This window comes from Emys orbicularis, chromosome 13 (genome assembly GCF_028017835.1).
Source record: "Emys orbicularis isolate rEmyOrb1 chromosome 13, rEmyOrb1.hap1, whole genome shotgun sequence".
Classification (NCBI taxonomy): Eukaryota; Metazoa; Chordata; order Testudines; family Emydidae; genus Emys; species Emys orbicularis.
The window spans coordinates 11,617,083-11,634,547 of NC_088695.1; the positions used below are offsets into that span (position 1 = coordinate 11,617,083).

General features: G+C 53.5%; 1 protein-coding gene across 1 annotated transcript; it reads right to left on the reverse strand.

Moving 5' to 3' along the window:
• Positions 1-1,903: 1,903 nt before the first annotated feature.
• On the reverse strand, positions 1,904-14,827 carry LOC135888405 (E3 ubiquitin-protein ligase TRIM41-like). Its single transcript, XM_065416213.1, has 7 exons — positions 13,940-14,827; positions 9,958-10,053; positions 7,542-7,772; positions 6,830-6,852; positions 4,829-4,956; positions 3,411-3,800; positions 1,904-2,653 (listed from the first exon to the last, which is right to left on the reverse strand). Exons 1-7 carry the CDS (start codon positions 14,825-14,827, stop codon positions 2,292-2,294), a joined length of 2,118 nt encoding a protein of 705 aa, XP_065272285.1. The 3' UTR covers positions 1,904-2,291.
• Positions 14,828-17,465: the final 2,638 nt, after the last annotated feature.

The following is a 17,465-nucleotide window of genomic DNA, read 5'->3' on the forward strand; positions in this document are numbered from 1 at the left end:
GGTTAAAAATATTTGTCCCCCAAACACGATTGAAAAATGGGTTTTTCTACGGAATGAAAAAAATTGAGGACCAACCCCCCCGCCCTCCTCTTTGTTAAATCAGTGGCTCTCAACCTTTCCCGACCACTGTACCCCTTTCAGGAGGCTGATTTATCTTGTGTACCTCAAATTACACCTCACTTAAAAACAACTTGCTTACAAAATCAGACAAAAAAATACAAAAGTGTCACAGCCACACTACTACTGAAAAATTGCTGACTTTCTCATTGTTACCCTGTAATTATAAATATTGTACTTACATGTCAGTGTATAGTCTATAGAGCAGTATAAACAAGTCATTGTCTGTCTGAAATTTTAGTTTGTACTGACTTTGCTAGTGCTTTTTATGTTGCCTGTTGTAAAACTAGGCAAATATCTAGAGGAGTTGATGTACCCCCTGGAACACCTCTGAGTACCCCCAGGGGTACACGTACCCTTGGCAGAGAACCACTGTGTTAAATGTTAAGTATCTTCATTGCAGGATTGGAGGGGACAGATTCAGAGAAGGGCAATGAGGCTCATCCGGTGTCCAGAAAACTCTGCCATGACGAGAGACTGAAAAGACAGGGCTTTAGAAAAGAGACATAAGAGTCTATACAATATGGGACTGGTTAGAGGAAGGAGAGCAGGAATTTCTGTTCTCTCTGTCTCATAAGACAAGAGCAAAGGAGGCATTCAATGAAAACGAAAGGTGGCCAGTGAACAACTGATAAAAAGGACACACTTTTTCTGCACCACGTGGGATTAGACTATGGAATTTTTTACCACGGGGAGTGGTTGAAGCCAAGAATTCAGTAAGATTTTTTTTAAAAAAAGGAGTGGCTATTTATGCAGATAACTTGAATATTCAGTTAGAACAGCTGATGCTCACTTCCACCTTAATTGAATTGGCTCATTAGCACTACCCCCCGACTTGGTAAGGCAACTCCCATCTTTTCATGGGCTAGTATAGTCTGCTTACTGTATTTTTCACTCCATGCATCTGATGAAGTGGGTTTTAGCCCTCAAAAACTTATGCCCAAATAAATTAGTTAGTCTCTAAGGTGCCAAAAGGACTCCTTGTTGTTTTTCCTGATACAGACTAACATGGCTACCACTCTGAAATGCTGGAAGAGAGGCTGCAGGCCTTAAACCAATCTCTAATTACTACAGAAAGACTGATGGTGGGGTAATCAGCCCCCCCCATGACAAATGTGGACATCTTTGTGATATTGTTATGAGTGATCTGTAGACTCTACCTACCCACTTGTATTGCTACCCCTTGAAGAGAAAGAGTTCACCTTCTCCCTAATTCTAGACCATCCCTGACAGGTGTTTGTCCAACCTGCTCTTAAAAATCTCCAATGATGGAGATTCCATGACCTCCCTAGGCAATTTATTCCAGTGCTTAACCACCCTGACAGTTAGGAACTTTTTCCTAATGTCCAACCTAAATTTCTCTTACTGCAATTTAAGTCCATTGCTTCTTGTCCTATTCTCAGAGGTTAAGGAGAACAATTTTTCTCCCTCCTCCTTGTAACCTTTTATGTACATGAAAAGTGTCATGTCCCCCTTCAGTCTTCTCTTCTCCAAACTAAACCACCCCAATTTTTTCAATCTACCCTCACAGGTCATGTTTTCCAGACCTTTAATAATTTTTGTTGCTCTTCTCTGGACTTTCTTCAATTTGTCCACATCTTTCTTGAAATGTGGTGCCCAGAACTGGACACAATACTCCAGTTGAGGCCTTATCAGTGCGGAGTAGAGCAGAAGAATTATTTTTGTAGCCTTTGAAACAAATTCAACATCCTTTCCAAAACCCCTTTTTGGATTTTACCCTTCCACCAGCTCCAGCCAAGGTGGGACTGAAGAGGCAGAGACTAAACTGTACAATCTTCTCTTTATTATTAATTATTATTATTATTATTATAACATTTCAAAAAACTAAATCTCCATTTAATTCTTGGTTTAGCCAAAAATATTTCAAACTAGCTTTGTAACATCAACAGAAAAACAACCAACCAAACCTTAACACACAGCAGGTATGGGCAGTGTCTTTCCAGTGGGGAGAGGGATGGGTTGCTGGAAACCGGACAGCGACCGGGGGGTGGGGGAGAACAGCTCAGAGAACAATTAAAATAAATACCCAACCCTCAGAGAGTGCTGGAGGTGGCCTAGGATTTCCAGAACAACAGGGCTCGCAATGAAAGCATCTCACATGATTCTTGCACCTCCAGACATTTTAGCCAGTGATTCTCTTGTAGCATCTCAGCTTAGGGAGGAAGTTGCCCCATTTGCCTCGGTACCACAGGCTGTTTTGGACGTCCACGAATAAATGCAATGTCCAGGGCCACGAAGGGTGGTGACAATGTGGAAGAGAGATTCAGGAGCACGCGTGATGGTTCTGGAGAAGACCTGGGGACCAAGACCGGCAGACAAGAGGACTGTTGTGGGGAAGAACCAGAGGACAGATGGACACTGGGACGGTTCTGGGTGGAAAGCACTGGGCTCTGGAGGCTGGACACAAGGGGCGGGGGGAAGCAATGTTTTTGCAGGGCTGGATCTTGGTCTGAACACCAGCAGGGAAGGGAAGGCAGCATTATGGGACTGGGCAGAGAGCAATGGAGTCTTGTGCCTGTGGAAGAAGAGAGAAGATGGTCTGGAACTAGCTCCAAATGCCACCAGGAAGTGAGGGAGGGGGAAGTTGGATGGCTGGAATTCTTCCAACAGGGCCAAAGGAAATTCAATGAGATCTGGGTGGCCAAGTCCCTTGGGAGCTTGAGTCATTACGGGACAGAGCAGGGAGCCAGCGCTTCCGGGGATGCTCAGAGCTCCCTCTCCAAGTCTGGGGCCTAGATCTTCCGTGAAGTCGCTCACCTCCGCCTGCTCGGCCCACAGACACGAGCGAGGGTTTTGCAGGAGCACCGGAGCGCTACAGCGTGACGGCAGAGGGACAGATTGGGGGGTGGTTACAGTGGTGCGGCAAGAGCAATTCACACATTGTGCATTGGACAGGAGGGGGGATCGCCTGACAGCAGCATGAAAACCCACCCGTCATCCCCGGAACCAATCCCTCCCCTGCCCTCACACTTTAAAACAGAGCAACGCAAAGGGACGAGGCAGGCTTTGGAATGTCAGGCCGGCTGAGGCGGCCTCCCCCCAGGCCTCTGTGCGGTGCCGGATCCTGGGACAGGGTGGGGAGGATCCGTGCAATGGTGGAAGGGACCCAGCGGGGGAGGAGGCCCGAGGCAACGGGGAAGCGGGTCAGGTGCAGATCTTGATGCGTGTGCCCTTGGCCAGGATGCGGAAGAAGGGGAAGATGCGCTCGCGGAAGGTGGCATTGAAGGTGTGGATGTGGGCCATGTTCTCGGCATTGTAGAAGCACAGCTGACCCCGCTCGTAGTCCAGGTAGACCCCAAAGCGCCGGAGCTTCTCCCCGGGGGGCAGCGCTGTCTGCTCCGTGGCCGTCAGCGCCTGGTACTTCTTCCCGTTGGCACCCACGCACCAGATCTCCCGCTTCTGGTAGGGGCCGCCCGTCTTCTCCTTCCGCCGGGCCGTCTCCCGGGCCGCCCCCACTGCCCAGCCCCGCCGGCCCCCCACCTCCACCTCCCAGTAGTGGCGCCCCGTGCTGAAGCCCTGAGAGCCCAGCACGCAGTAGTCGGAGTCGAAGCGCTTGGGGTTGTCGGGTAGGTCCTGGCGACGGTCGCCCAGCTTCACGCTCCGGCGATCCAGGGACAGGCTCAGGTGAGGGTGGGCCGTGTCGGGGTCCAGGGTCACGTCAGCTAAGGAAAGAGACCCACACACAGTCAGGAGAGTTAGGGTTAGGGGGGCAGCATGATCCAGTGAACTCAACTCTGTGCTGAGTGTCAGGAAACCTGGGATCTATTCCCAGCTGACCCTGGGCAAGGTAGGTACGGCCTCCGTTTCCCTTCCCACCCTGTCTCATCTATTTAGACTGTGAGTACTGTCTCTCGCTGTGTGTCTGTGCAGCGCCCGGCACAACGGGGCCCTGATCTCAGCTGGGGCAGGGACTGTCTCTCGCTGTGTGTCTGTGCAGCACCCGACATCATGGGGCCCTGATCTCAGCTCAGGCACTGAGATAATACAAATAAACAGTAGGCTTGGTATTTGAGACCTCCCCCTGCTTTCCCTGCATCGAGAGGCCTTACCTCATCATGTGACACGCCATAGGCCAATCAGCAAACCTCCAGTGCTAGGTTTATATTTACTACTACTGGCTGGGAGCTGCTCCCAGCACTGGCACTGGTTGTCCAGTAGGGGGCATCCTCCTCCTGAGCAGCAAAGAGCTGCTGCAGACTGCCCGTGCCAGGAGCACGGTGAGCTCAGGGACAGGATAGCAGCAGGCTGTGGGTCAGGATTGAGGGGCACCAGCAGAGCCGGGCAGGAGCCTAAGGCTGGCAGGATAGGGAGCTGTGGGTCAGGACTGCAGCGCATTAGCAGAGCTGCATGGGAAACCAAGTGGCTGGGATGGCTGGGCACTGGCAGAGCCTGGAGTTTGGGGGGCAGAGCCCAGGGCTGGGACAGCAGGTGAGGGCTGTGGGTTGGGATACAGGAGAACCAGCAATCGTGTGCACTGGGGGAGCCCAGGGCTGGGACAGCAGGGGGATGTAGGTCAGGACAGAGTTGTGAGCGAGTGCTGATGCACATCAGCGGAAGCAGCCTGTGGGAGAAACTCATGCTACCGCTGCCTGCGCTGTACAGCTCCACTACACACAGGACGTCAGTGTAAACAGAGTCCTGGCTCTCCCCGGTCTGCTAAAGAAGGGAAGAAAGAGCTGATCTCCTTTACCTTGAGGGACTTTCCTGAAGACCTTCTCCATCTTCCTCATCACCACGTCCTGCAGGAAGTAATTGCGGTATTTCTTCCCCACGTCTACCGGCACGGTCTCCGGCTCCTGGAATTTGACGCTCTCGCACCTGGCAAAGGGAATACAGCAGTGAGTCAAGGGCTGGGTATAGTGGGAAGCGTGGCCTAGTAGGCAGAGCACTGAACAGGTCTCAGGCTCTGCCGCTGTCTCACTCGACGACCCTGGGCAAGTTAGTTTCCCTCCTCTGTCTCTTTAGACTGTAAGCTCCAGGGACAGAAAGCCTCTCACTGTGGGGGTGGGCCGACAATCTTCTGTCAAAGCTCTTTTGCAACAGAAATGTAGGTTTTTGACTAAGCAATTTTCTTGTCTCCTTTCTGCAGAAGATTTTGATTTTTTTCACCCAAAACCAGACCACCCCCAAATTGAAATATTCGACTTAGAATGCCGCAGGGCCTCCTGGGAGTTGTAATTCAATTGCCTCATGTCTCCCTTCTCCTTTACTGGCTGGGTTCCCAGGCAGACTACATCCCCCATGATGCATCGGGAGAGTCCCTGAGCATGGTGTACCGCCTCCCCTCTCCAAGAGGAGAGCCTGTGGTGCATCATGGGAGATGAAGTGTGGCCAGGAACGCCAGCCTATACAGGAGAAGGGGAGCATGAGGCAGCTGAACTAAACTCCCATGAGCCACTGGGGCAGCACTTCCAAATTGAGTTTTCTGGTATTCAAATTTTCCATAAGAAAACATTCCCACGAGAAAAAACATTTTCTGAGCGGCCTTACGCATTACGCACGGCTACCATATCCAACACAGTGGGTCTCTAACTCTAACACAAATGACCTAACAGTACCTAAGATCAGAGAAGTCTGCATAGAGACACAAGTAACATCTTTAACTACAGTCCATGGACCAGGTCTACAATGTTCGGACCGCATGTGACCCGCTAGTAATAACGACCAAATCTGTTTGGAAGACTGCTCCTTGAAGCACCATAATTCGATTCCAGAGTTAATACAGCGTGATGTAAATGGGGAGAGGTGGCCCCTGACCTGTTTCAGGCAGTATGAGGCCAGATCTACACTAGAAATTTTGGCTGCTATAGTAAATTCAGTTAGGGATGCGATTTTTTTGTACGACATTTCTCTACCGACAAAAGCCCTGGTGTAGACCAAGTCTCAGCATAAGAATCCTTGTGCTGGTATTTTGTTCGGGGAACCAAAATAAGCTATACTCTTTTGCCTGGAGAAACTGCATCTTCACTAGGCGGCTTTGTTAGTATAGCTATACTGGCAAACCCTTTGCTAGCATAGACTGGGCCTAAGACAATGCCACTTTGGTTCATGTTTGAGAGTTTCTCTTTGCAGCCGCAACGGCTGGGATCCGGTTTAGAACGAAAGCTTGACTCAGGACCCGTCATGGGGGCTGAGTAAATACGTCACGTCAATACATCTGGCACGACTGCCTCAGATCAACTGTTCTCTTGGGTAACTTTCCACTCTCTTTGCGTTCAAGTCTAGGCAACACAGAAGTCCAGCTGCCATTACTGTAACTGCATTGTGGGGACACCAGAGATGTTTAAAGCCAACCAGGACACTGGGTTAAGGTCTATAGTGTGCAGAGGAAGCAGTGTGGCCTAGGAATAAACTCTCCTAGCGAGACGCAGGAGACGTGGGCTCTATTCCCAGCTCTGCTGCTGCCCTGCTAGGCAAGTCACTCCCCCACACACCCCCATGCTTCAGTTGCCCCATCTGTAATATGGGGAAAATGAGACTATCCTCCTTTGTAAAGTGCTTTGTGATCTATTGACGAAACGCACTATAGAAGAGCTAGAGATCACTATCCTTCAGTGCTAACCATGGCTAGTCAGTTTCAACAAATGACATCATGGAGCATTTCCACATTTCTACAACACAACATTCTTAAAAGCAATCGGTTTCCTTCCTGTAGCAACAGGTGCATCAACAGAATTAGCTCGGGACTGACCTGATGAAGGTGTCTTTGATGTCCTGAGAAGAGTGAGAAAAAAAGAGAAAAAGATTACTAACAAGCCAGCGACAAACACCACCGTGTCTCATAAAACACTTTGATCAGCCACGACTCAGCTAGATCTTTGAGCACCTCCCTCGCTTTGAGCGTGGGAGTGACCCCATTGCAGTCAGGGGGACTAATCACGTCCTTGAAGTTAGAAAACCACCCCTGACGTATGTGCCTAAGGCATACAGCGGAGTTAAGCGAGGTGCTTTTCAGTGGGCGTTGCCATCTGTGCCCTTGGAAGTCTCCCCCTAAGTACAGCTGGGTGGGGAACATTTTCAGCGCAATTTGATTTCACCGGAACATGCTGTTTTGAAGCCGGGGATGTATTGGTTTCAATGAAGTGTCCCTTGGGGACAGAGAGAGATAAAAATAGTGTTGGCCTGGGACGTGGGAGCAGAACAGGTTCAAGTCCCCTGCTCTGAGTCAGAGCAGTTTTTTGTTCCAGATCATAACCCAAATCAAGGACTTGAAGCTTGGTCCCCCTGCCGGCCGGTGCCCCCCTCTCAACCTTCCCCGCACGCAAACACTCTCCCAGGCTGTGGAAAGGGTCCAAATATTTCATTTTCATTCCAGCAGGGATCTGGAAAGGGTCTGGGGATGACAGACCAGGGCTGGGAGGGTGTGGGGGGCAGACATGAGATTGTGCGCTGGGGGCTCTCACCTTGAGCAGCTGCAGCCCGTCCTGCCTGCTCTTGTCCTCAGCCTCAGCGATGAGGCGCCCGAGGGTGGCGCCCTGCTCCTCCAACTGGCTGATGTTGCTGCTCTGGCGGGCCAGCAGCGCCTCGTAGCGCTCCTCCAGCTGGTGCAGCAGCAGCACCTGCTCCCCGATCAGGAACTGGTGCAGCAGCTCGAAGTCTGACTCGAACTCCTTGATCTCCAGCTTCATCTTGTTCTGGAGCAGCGAGGGGAAGAGTTAGACACAGCTCCTCCCCGACCTCCTGCCTGCCTGGGCCACCCACTGCTTATCCAGCCCGGGCAGCTGGCCCCGAAGTCCCAGGTTCAACCCCTGTTAAGTGACCCGTCCTAGGGCATCACTCCACCTGCAGGGGAATATCTGGAGAGTGTCAGCAGAGCGAAGCCAACACTATAGTCTGTCCTTGCCAAAGAGCAGTGGGATAAAATCCCCTAGTGCATGGCTAACACTAGGCCAGCTGAGCTACATGTAGCAACAGGCTGGGCAGCTCTTGGCCTGTTAAACCTGCTAACAATGGCAAAGTCCAGCCTGGCTGCCAAAGCCTAATCCGCACTGGGCTCCGGCTAGTTCAGCCGGTGCAGGACTGGTGGGAATCTTCCTGCAAGGTAGAGCCCTGCAGTGGGACTGGGATCCTGAGGTTCCTACAGGACCGCTGACATAATAGCGGGTAGAATGTACTTTGTTGCAGACGGGATTGAGTGGGCAAAAAACCCCAGAATGCGGTGATTTGCGGGAAAACACTCAATCTTTCGTCAATTTGCCAGAAGCTGAGAATGGGCGACATGGGATGGATCACTGGATGATTGCCTGTTCTGTCCATTCCCTTTGGAGCACCTGGCATTGGCCACTGTCAGCAGACAGGATACTGGGCTGGATGGACCTTTGGTCTGACCCAGCCTGGACGTTCTTATAAACAGAATTTCAGCCACGTAAAGCAAGTTTTTTTCTTTTCTTTTTTAAATAAAGGTTTTAAGGCTTAAATTTAAGGCAGGGATAGAAAGAGATTTGATGTCTATTATAACAGGAGTTAAAGCTTTTTTTTTTACATGGCTTAAGCAAGATTTATTTTATTCTTTTAGTGGTAAAAATTGTGTCTGAATTCCATTTATATTAACTGACTTTTTTTTTTATTAAAGGAGCATAGGGGAATCTGTCTCTCTTGCGGGATTTGCAGGATCCAAGTTTTTGCAGATGGGAGCAGGATAAAAATGCAAGAGACAATGCGTAAGTGGATGTTGCGGGAAAGGAGCAGGATTAAAAAAAATAGTCCCCTGCAGGGCTCTGCAGTAAGGTTTCCTAGTGCAGACACAGCTACAAAATCCATGGAAGGCGCTTATGTGGAAACACAGAGTGGTTATCTTTGGCAGCATGCTACAGATAAGGTACAGCAGTCTACAGCGGGGATGCCAGATATGGGGGGATCCAGCTCACATGGTTTATTTAAGTGTGCAAAAAAAAAACCTCTTAGATCAGTGTTTCCCGAACTGTGGGTCATGGGAAGGGTCCAGGTGGGTCGCCCGGTCGCTGCTCCTCTCCCCCCAGGAGGGGGCAGGGCTGGGAGGCCAGAGCAAAGGGGCTGGAAGAGTGGGGAGCAGGAGGGAAGAAGGGATACAAAAAGATATAAACAGTTGGTGGGTCACCTTACTAAAAAGTTTGGGAACCACTGCCTTAGGCGAACCAGAGGACTTTGATATCACAGGACTCTTGGGGAGGCTGTATATCAGGAATCCTGTGCTTAAATGACCCCAAATTTGGATCATTAACCCTACCCCACCATCCCCACACAGCACAGCAAATTTCAAGAAAAGCTGAGTCAGTGAGTGGATTTTAGGGCACTTAGAAGAGTTATCTGTTAAACAATAAGTGAGTCACGACGTTAACTCTACCAACGCCTGCATGACATGGTCAGATTGGCCAGTATCTCAGCTTCCATTAAAAAGAAGGGGGGAAAAAAAGAAGAAGTCTCTAGCCCTTGCGGTTGTCAAGAAAACCTGCTGAATGTGACCCGAGCGTGAGTGACGTCTGCCTGAGTCTGCAGGCATGAGTCTGAACCAATAGCTCAGAGGAGAGAACTCCCCTGTCCGCCTCACTGAGGCATCAGCTCTAATAGGTCAGTGACAACGCTTCAATAACTATTTCAGTGCTGATCATCTGAGCAGCTGGAATAGGGAAGGAGATAGGAGCCTCAAGGGAGATGAGACTTAGGAATGGCTGCAGAAAGGGAAGAAGAAGAGACACCAAGGAGATATGCGGCAACAATGGAAGGGCAGGATGGACGTAACCTCTCATCACCTGACCCTCAAGTTGAGAACCCCCCTGAACCATGCAATCCCTGGTCGGGGTGGAGAGCACAGGTGGTGGGGAGGGGGAGCCTGGCACCTGCCTTCAGCTCAGTAATTTTCTCCTCTTCACTTGATTTCTGTTTCAGAACCGCATCCAGCTTCTTCTTCAGCGGATCCAGGTGGCCCTGGAGTTTCATCTACAAAGAAAAGACAATAAACATAGTCTAGCTTCAGTGGACCAGGAGGTAGCATGGTCTAACGAGTAGGAGCAGCAGAGCAGGAAACCTGGGGTCAATTCCTGGATCTGTCGCAAACTCTCTGTGTGACCTAGAGCAAGCCACTCGATTTCTCTGGCCCTCAGCTCTCTGCAACTCCCCACCTGCACATACAGAGCCTAGAACAACAGGGCTGCCATCAGCTGGAGCTTCCAGGCGCTGCTGTAATATTCAGACTCACGAAATCTGGAGAGACTCCAGCCTGGACTATTCTGGTTTTGCTGGAGGACTAGAGAGGGCGAGAGCGGGACAGTAACATCGCAACAGGTTGAAACCTGAGCTGCGGTTGCACGCACTTAGGGCTTGTCTACACTTGAAATGCTCCAGCGCAGCGCTTCGGCGTAGACACTGCCTACGCCGATAGGAGGGGTTCGCCCATCAGCATAGGTCCTCCACTCCTTCAGAGGAGGTAGCTAGGTCGAAGGAAGAATTCCGTCAACCGAGCGCTGCCTACACCAGGGGTCAGGCCAGCTTACCCACATCGCTCAGAGGGGTGGATTTTTCACACCCCAAGCGACGTAGCTGGGTCGACTGAAATTTTTAGTGTAGGCCAGGTCTACACTTACATCACAGTTATACCAGTCTGATGTAACACAAGTTGGTCCAGTAAAAGATATGACCTCACTCTCCTTGTCTCTCTAGTATCCTGGGACCGACACAGCTACAACAACACTGCAAACGCACTTTAAGCCTCGTTACAAAAGCCAGTCTGGGGTCCGTTTAAAAACTCTCCTTGCCCTGCTTCAACCCAGGTGTTTTGATAACAGTTTTCTGGTTTTGTTTTTTCCTTCCCTTTTAACAAGTGTTTTTCCCATCCCTGCTGCTGTGGAAAAGCCCCCCAACAAACAGGAAAAGGACTAATTATACAGAGGGCCAGCCATGGAACTGGCAATCCACACAGTGCTGTCCATTGCACACAGGAAAAGCTGAGACGAGAAATAAAATATCCCCCCTCTCCCGATCTCTTCTAGTTACAGGAATATTGAGTCTACATCCTGCAAACACTTATGAGGGTAATTTTACACAGATATGTAGCCCCCCTGAACTCAGCAGGGGTTAGTCACTCTTTGCAGGACCAGGGTGTTAGCTGTAACTTTTATAAGTATTTATGTTTTTATCTGTGGCAGCACCTAGGAGCTCCAGCCAGGGATCAGGACACCATTGCGCTAGGTGCTGTACAAACGTAACAAAAAGACAGCCCCTGCCCCAAAGAGCTTACGGTTAGAGCCCTGCCCGGATACAAAATTTATATCTGCAGATGTGGATATCCATGGATATAAAGTGGTTATCCGTGGAGCTGTAGGGCTCTACCAGGAATACAGACCGCTGTGTGGACGGGACTCCTGTCTGGGAGCATGCAAGCCACTTGCACACACTCGCGCGACCAGGGACAGCTGCTGGTGAGCCTGGTGCCCGCTCCAGTGTGCAGGGCTGGGGGCAGCACAGCCATACCGGAGGAGCTGCCTGGGCTGGGTGCTAGCTCCTGCGAGCGGCGGCCCAACATGCTGCTGCTTTCGCTGCTGTGGTTCCTGGTAGAGCCCTGCAGTTCTGCGGATAGCCGCCGCCGCGGATATAAATTTTGTATTCACGCAGGGCTCTACTTACAGTCTCCAAGAGACAATGTCAGCTTGTGGGACTACTCCAGCCAGCCACAAATTTTCATCTACGTGCAGCCCCATAGGCCCCGTGCGCCCCCTCTCCCTGTGGTGGCTTGCCCCAGGGTTGCCATTTTCACCCCTCCCTCCCAAAAAGCCCCCAAAATCCCGAAGGCAAGCCCAAGCCCACCATAACCCACAGCAACATTAGGAACCTGCAGTCCCGAGCTCACTGCGCTGCACCAATATCTGTCTGTCTGCATTCCAGCGAAGGGGTCCCAGGGGCAGCGTGGGCCTGCCCCCACTGCGGTCATACCAGCAGGGGTGGGGTGGCACGCTCTGCAGAATGGGGTCCCTCTTCCCAGCGTGACCTCTGTACGGGGACCACGGAAGTGCCCCAGAACTAGCAACTCACACCACTGAAAAGGTCAGATCACCCTCGCGACACTAGCAGTTGCTACATTTCCAGGCAGAGTTTTAAGCCCTCTACAGACTTCCTTCTTCTACAATGCCCGGAAGAGTCAATGATCACAGAAATAAGCTTTTCAGTTGAACCCAGACACTGAGGTTCAGAGTGTTACAGGTATTTAGATGTCTAAGTCCCACTGACGTCAGCACCTAAATGCCTGTGATGCTCTGGGCCTGAGTAACTGATGGTCTTATTGGTCTGATCCTCTCCCAGCCCATCCCAGTCTTGTTGCTTGTTAGCCCCCATCGTGATGTCAGACCCTGCTCTCAGCTCTGCTCAGTGGGACTCAGGAGCTACCCAGAGCAGCGCTGACTCCAGGGAAAGGCCTGCGCAGAGCCCCTCCCACGAGGGAGGCCTTACAGTGTAAGCCAGGGGTGGGCAAACTTTTTGGCCCGAGGGCCACATCTGGGTATGGAAATTGTATGGCAGGCCATGAATGCTCACAAAACTGGGGGTTGGGGTGCGGGAAGGGGGTGAGGGCTCTGGGGTGGGCCAGAAATGAGTTCAGGGTGTGGGAGGGGGTTGCGGACTGGGGGAGGGGGTTGGGGTGCGGGGGGGGGGTGAGGGCTCCATCTGGGGATGCGGGCTCTGGGGTGGGGCTGGGGGTGCAGGAGGGTGCTCTGGGCTGGGACCGAGGGGCTCAGAGGGCAGGAGGGGGATCAGGGCTAGGGCAGGGGGTTGGGGCACAGGAGGGGGCCAGGGGTGCAGGCTCTGGGTGGCGCTTATCTCAAGCAACTCCCAGAAGCAGCGGCATGTCTCCCCTCTATGTGGAGACGCAGCCAGGCGGCTCTCCTTGCTGCCCCCTCCACAGGTGCTGCCCCTGCAGCTCCCATTGGCTGCGGTTCCTGGCCAATGGGAGCTGCAGAGCTGGCGCTTGGGACAGGGGCAGCATATGGAGCCCCCTGGCTGCCCCCACCGTAAGAGCTGGAGGGGGAACATGCCGCTGCTTCCAGGAGCCACGCGGAGCCACAGCACACGTGGAGCAGGGCAAGCCCCAGACCCCGCTCCCCGGCAGGAGCTCGAAGGCCAGCTCAAAACATCTGAAGGGCCGGATGTGGCCCCTGGGCCATAGTTTGCCCACCCCTGGTGTAAGCTGCCTATGATCTGAGAAGGGCCCAGAAAACACACCTGTGGGAGCTGGAAAACAACCAAACAGCTCCCATCTAGCCCATCCCAATGCAATCCAGCACCAAAAGTCTCTGACCAGCCTTACCAAACGCCTCAATTCGGCCAACCCCATCCCATTGCGGATCAAACCAACTCCCCATCACACCCAGCTGCGTAAACACCTGATCAAGCCAGCAACTCCCAGCCAACCACACAACCCACCATCAGCCACCAAGTGAACCCAACTCCCTCACTGAAGCAACGCAACAACTCCAGCCACTAACTAGCTTTACCAAAGCCATACTGCCAACCCAATCCCTCTGTAAACCAAGCCAATGCAATCTCTCCTATTCAAACCATCTGGTCAAGCCAACACCTCCCAGCCAACTAACCCCCAACTTCTTCTTAGTGTAGCCGCAACGTGCCTCAGGTAGCACGTGACCAAAATTCATCACCGAATTTGGTCTGCTGGTTGGACCATTAGCTTCCCTGGCTCGGTCCGGGTACTGATGAAGAGTGTAACATAAACACTGATCCATGCACGCTCAACTATCATCAGTTAAGCAACCAGTTCAACTCAACCCAACCCACCAGCCTCTAGCTAGCCTTTACCAAACCAACACTGCCAACTTCATACCTTGTAATCCTGCACCACCTCCTCCAGTGGGACAACGCTGTGGTGCTTGTGGCTCCGGGACTCCCGGCACACCACACAGATGGCATGCTCGTCCACCTCACAGAAGAGCTTGAGGGGTTCCTGGTGTTTCTCACACAGGGCTCTTTTCTCCAGCCCCCCTGCCACTCCTGCCGCACTCCCAGACCTCCCAGATGCCGAGGTCCCAGCGGCCGGTGATGCGAGTCGCTGGGGGTGTGGGTGCATCTGTCGGATGATGTGCACCATATTGGCCAGTTGGAGGTTGGGCCGGAAGTTCCTCTGGGGGAAGGTCTTGCGGCACTGGGGGCAGGTGAAAGTTGGGGGGTGTCGAGGTCGCGTGGCCACTGCTGCTGGGGGAGGCGGTGGCAGCGGCTCTTCTTCCTCCTCCTCCAGGTCCTCCTCCTCCATCACCTCCTCATCGTAATCGTCCTCCTCGAAGAAGAGCTCATCTCCCACCTCGTCCTCCCACATGTCATCCTCCCCTGGGTCGTCCCACAGGTCGGTGTCCTCGTCTTCCTCGCTCCACATATCGTCTTCCTCCTCAGCCACGTCATCCCCGTCCCCCTCCTCTTCCTCCTCATTGTACTCTACGTTGTCGTCATCGTCCAGCTCATCCACGTCGTCCTCCTCGCCGCCCATCCCCACGTCGTCCCCCACAGCCTCGTACTCGGCCTGGCCCTCGCCCTCTTCCTCACCTCCCCAGAGCTGAGTGATGCAGACGCGGCAGAAGTTGTGGCCACAGCCGATGGAGACAGGGTCGGTGAAGTAGTCGAGGCAGATGGCGCAGACGGCCTCCTCCTGCAGTGTCTCCACCGCGTTGGGCCGCCCACCTGGGCCCCCCATGGAGCCGCCTTCCCCAGCTACTGCCATGGACCCTCTACACCAACAGGGCCTGCAGCCCCCACCCTCACCTTCCCCCTGGGGTCCTGAGCCTCCTGCCCTGAGCCCCCTGCTCTGAGCCCCCCTCCAGGATCCTGAGCCCCCCCACTGGAACCTGAGCCCTATCACTTATCCTAGGCTCCCCTCTGCCCCAGACACCAGCAGGGTCCTGAGCTTCTTCCTTCTCCTCCCCACAGCTCCTGCCCCCCCCTCAGGGCCCTGAGCCCCTCCCCCCACTAGGGCCCTGCCCCCCTCAGGGCTCTGAGCCCCCGAAGCCTCCTGCTCCCCCGGGCCCAGCTGACAGCTGCCCCAGCCAGCCCAGTGTTGCGAAGGACGCTCTACCCTCCCCGTCCACTACTCTCTATGGTGTGCGAGGCTTTTTTTTTTTTTTTTTTTTTTCTTCACCGGAAGTGGCTGCGAGACAATCTATCCCCCACAGGCGGGCTCCCCCATGCTACTATGTGGTCATGTGATCGGAAGTGGCAGTGAGACACTCTCCCGCCACTCTGTGGGGAAACGGTCTTTTGAGCGGAAGTGCCCGCCGGACGCTCTATCCCCGCCCCATCCCCCAACACTATAGTATAATGGCACGTGACCGGAAATGCATGCGAGACGCTCCATCCCCTCTCTCACTCTCTATGGTATAAGGACATTTGACCGGAAGTGCTTGCTCTATGGTGAAAAGTTCTTTGCGCGGCAGGCCCTGCGAGGCGATCTAGCCTCATTGACTCGATACTCTATGGTGCGATTCTCTCGCCCTCCCCCGATCTGCGATGCCTGCAGGACGCTCTATCCGCACCCCGCGCCTCTCTATGGAGTTTTAAAAAAGACCGGAAATGAGTGGGTGGGACGCGCTATCTCCCTTTTCTCTATGGCCTCTTGGCGGGAGGGGTATGACGCTCTGGTTCCAGCCTCCCTCTAGTCTCTATGGTCAAAGGGTGCGGGGCCGAAGTTCTTGGGGCGGGGCCGGCGTAAGCCCCGCCCTCAGCTGAGTGGGCGGAGCCACTGAGCCCATGAGCGGGGGGAGGGACTTAGTGGGGGGCGGGGAGGTCAGAGGCAGCCCTGGAGCCTCCGGGGTGGAGGTCAGAAGCAGCCCCTGTGGTCCCAGCCTTGCGGAGCTGCCTGCCCTGGGCCTGGTGGCGGGCAGTGGGTCAGGCCAATGAGGGTGTTGTGGGGCCACGAGAACGAAGGAGCTGGTGGTGGGAGGGGGTCATGGCCCGAAGTATTAGGGTCTCCCTCTCTCCGCCTATGGGGCAGGCATTAGGGCACTCTGTGAACCATGTCCCTGCTGAAGGAGTCATATACCCCGTGGGCCGTGGGATCAGGGTGCAGTGGAGGCTGGCCTGCCGGGGCTCCCCTTCCACCGCAGGTGGCTGCAGGTCCCCCCTACTTGGCTTCAGGCCTGTGTCCAAGGCAGGTCCCCCCAAAGGGGATCCATCCACCACACCCTTCTACAGGGCAGCGGGGAGGGGGATGACGACAGAGGGATTCCGAGTCTGGGGAGAGGCCAACAAATGAGAAAACAGGAAGAGCGTGTGGGTACAAGGTTCAGAATCAGGGATCCAGAGAGGGCTGCCGAGCAGGGAAGTCCAGAGAGTGCCCATTGGTCTTTGAAAGAGTCCACAGAGCTGGTGGATGCCATCCAGAGGAACTCTGCCTGGAGACAGGAACAGACAAGTAAACGTATGTCAGCCCCACAGTCACAAAGAACACCCACCCCTGCCCAACCTTCTTATCCTCAATGGATAGATGGCCATCTTAGCCAGGGCAAGGAGAAGGACCCCAAGGATAGGGGGTGAACAAATGAAGAGGTGTGGGGGAAAGTGCAGTTGGGACCTTGGCAGGAGGTTCTGGAGTAGATGGAAAAGGGACTGCAACCAGGCCGGCTGCAAATACTCGTGCAGCAGGATCTCCTTGCCACAGAAAGAACAACCGGGGGGACTCTGTAAACCGTGTCAGCATCACATCCATGCTAACAACTCCATGAAGGAGCTTCCAATTTATATCCCCAGTGGACTGTGGGACCAGGGTGCAATGTAGGTTGGCCCACCTCCGCGGGTGACAGCAGGTTCCCCCACATGGTGTTGGGGCGAAGCTGGCTGAGTACCCACCTCTCACGAGTATCTCACAAGTGGAAGCAGGTGGGAGATGCTCTGTGCCCCTAACCTTGTAGTCTATCTGGTGCCTGCATTGAGGAGCTGGATTATCTAGCCCCCATTTCACTGGCCTGGGAGGTATCCAGGGGGAATCTCTCTCCCCAGCCAGAGGGGGTGGGGATAGTGGGGGAGGGGTCTACTGGAGGGGAAGGGGTTTAAAGCAGAGGGAGGGGGTGGAGCTTGTATAGGGAGGTGGAGGGGTTTAATAGAGGGAAGGGACTGGTTGGGGGAGGGGCCTAATTGAGTGGGTGTGGCTTGTGTATGGAGGAGGGAGGAGTTTCAGTGAAGGACCCTAATGGTGGGGTGGGAACTGTGCAGGGGAAGAACTTGTGTGAAGTTCCTCGTGGGGGGGGGAAGGAGCAGGAGCCTGTAGGGAAAGGGGGTGGAGTAGAAGGAGAAATGGGGACTAAATCCCCCAAGTTAGAGGAGTAAGAGAGCAAGGGAAATAAAGAGGCCAAAGCAAAAGGAAGAGC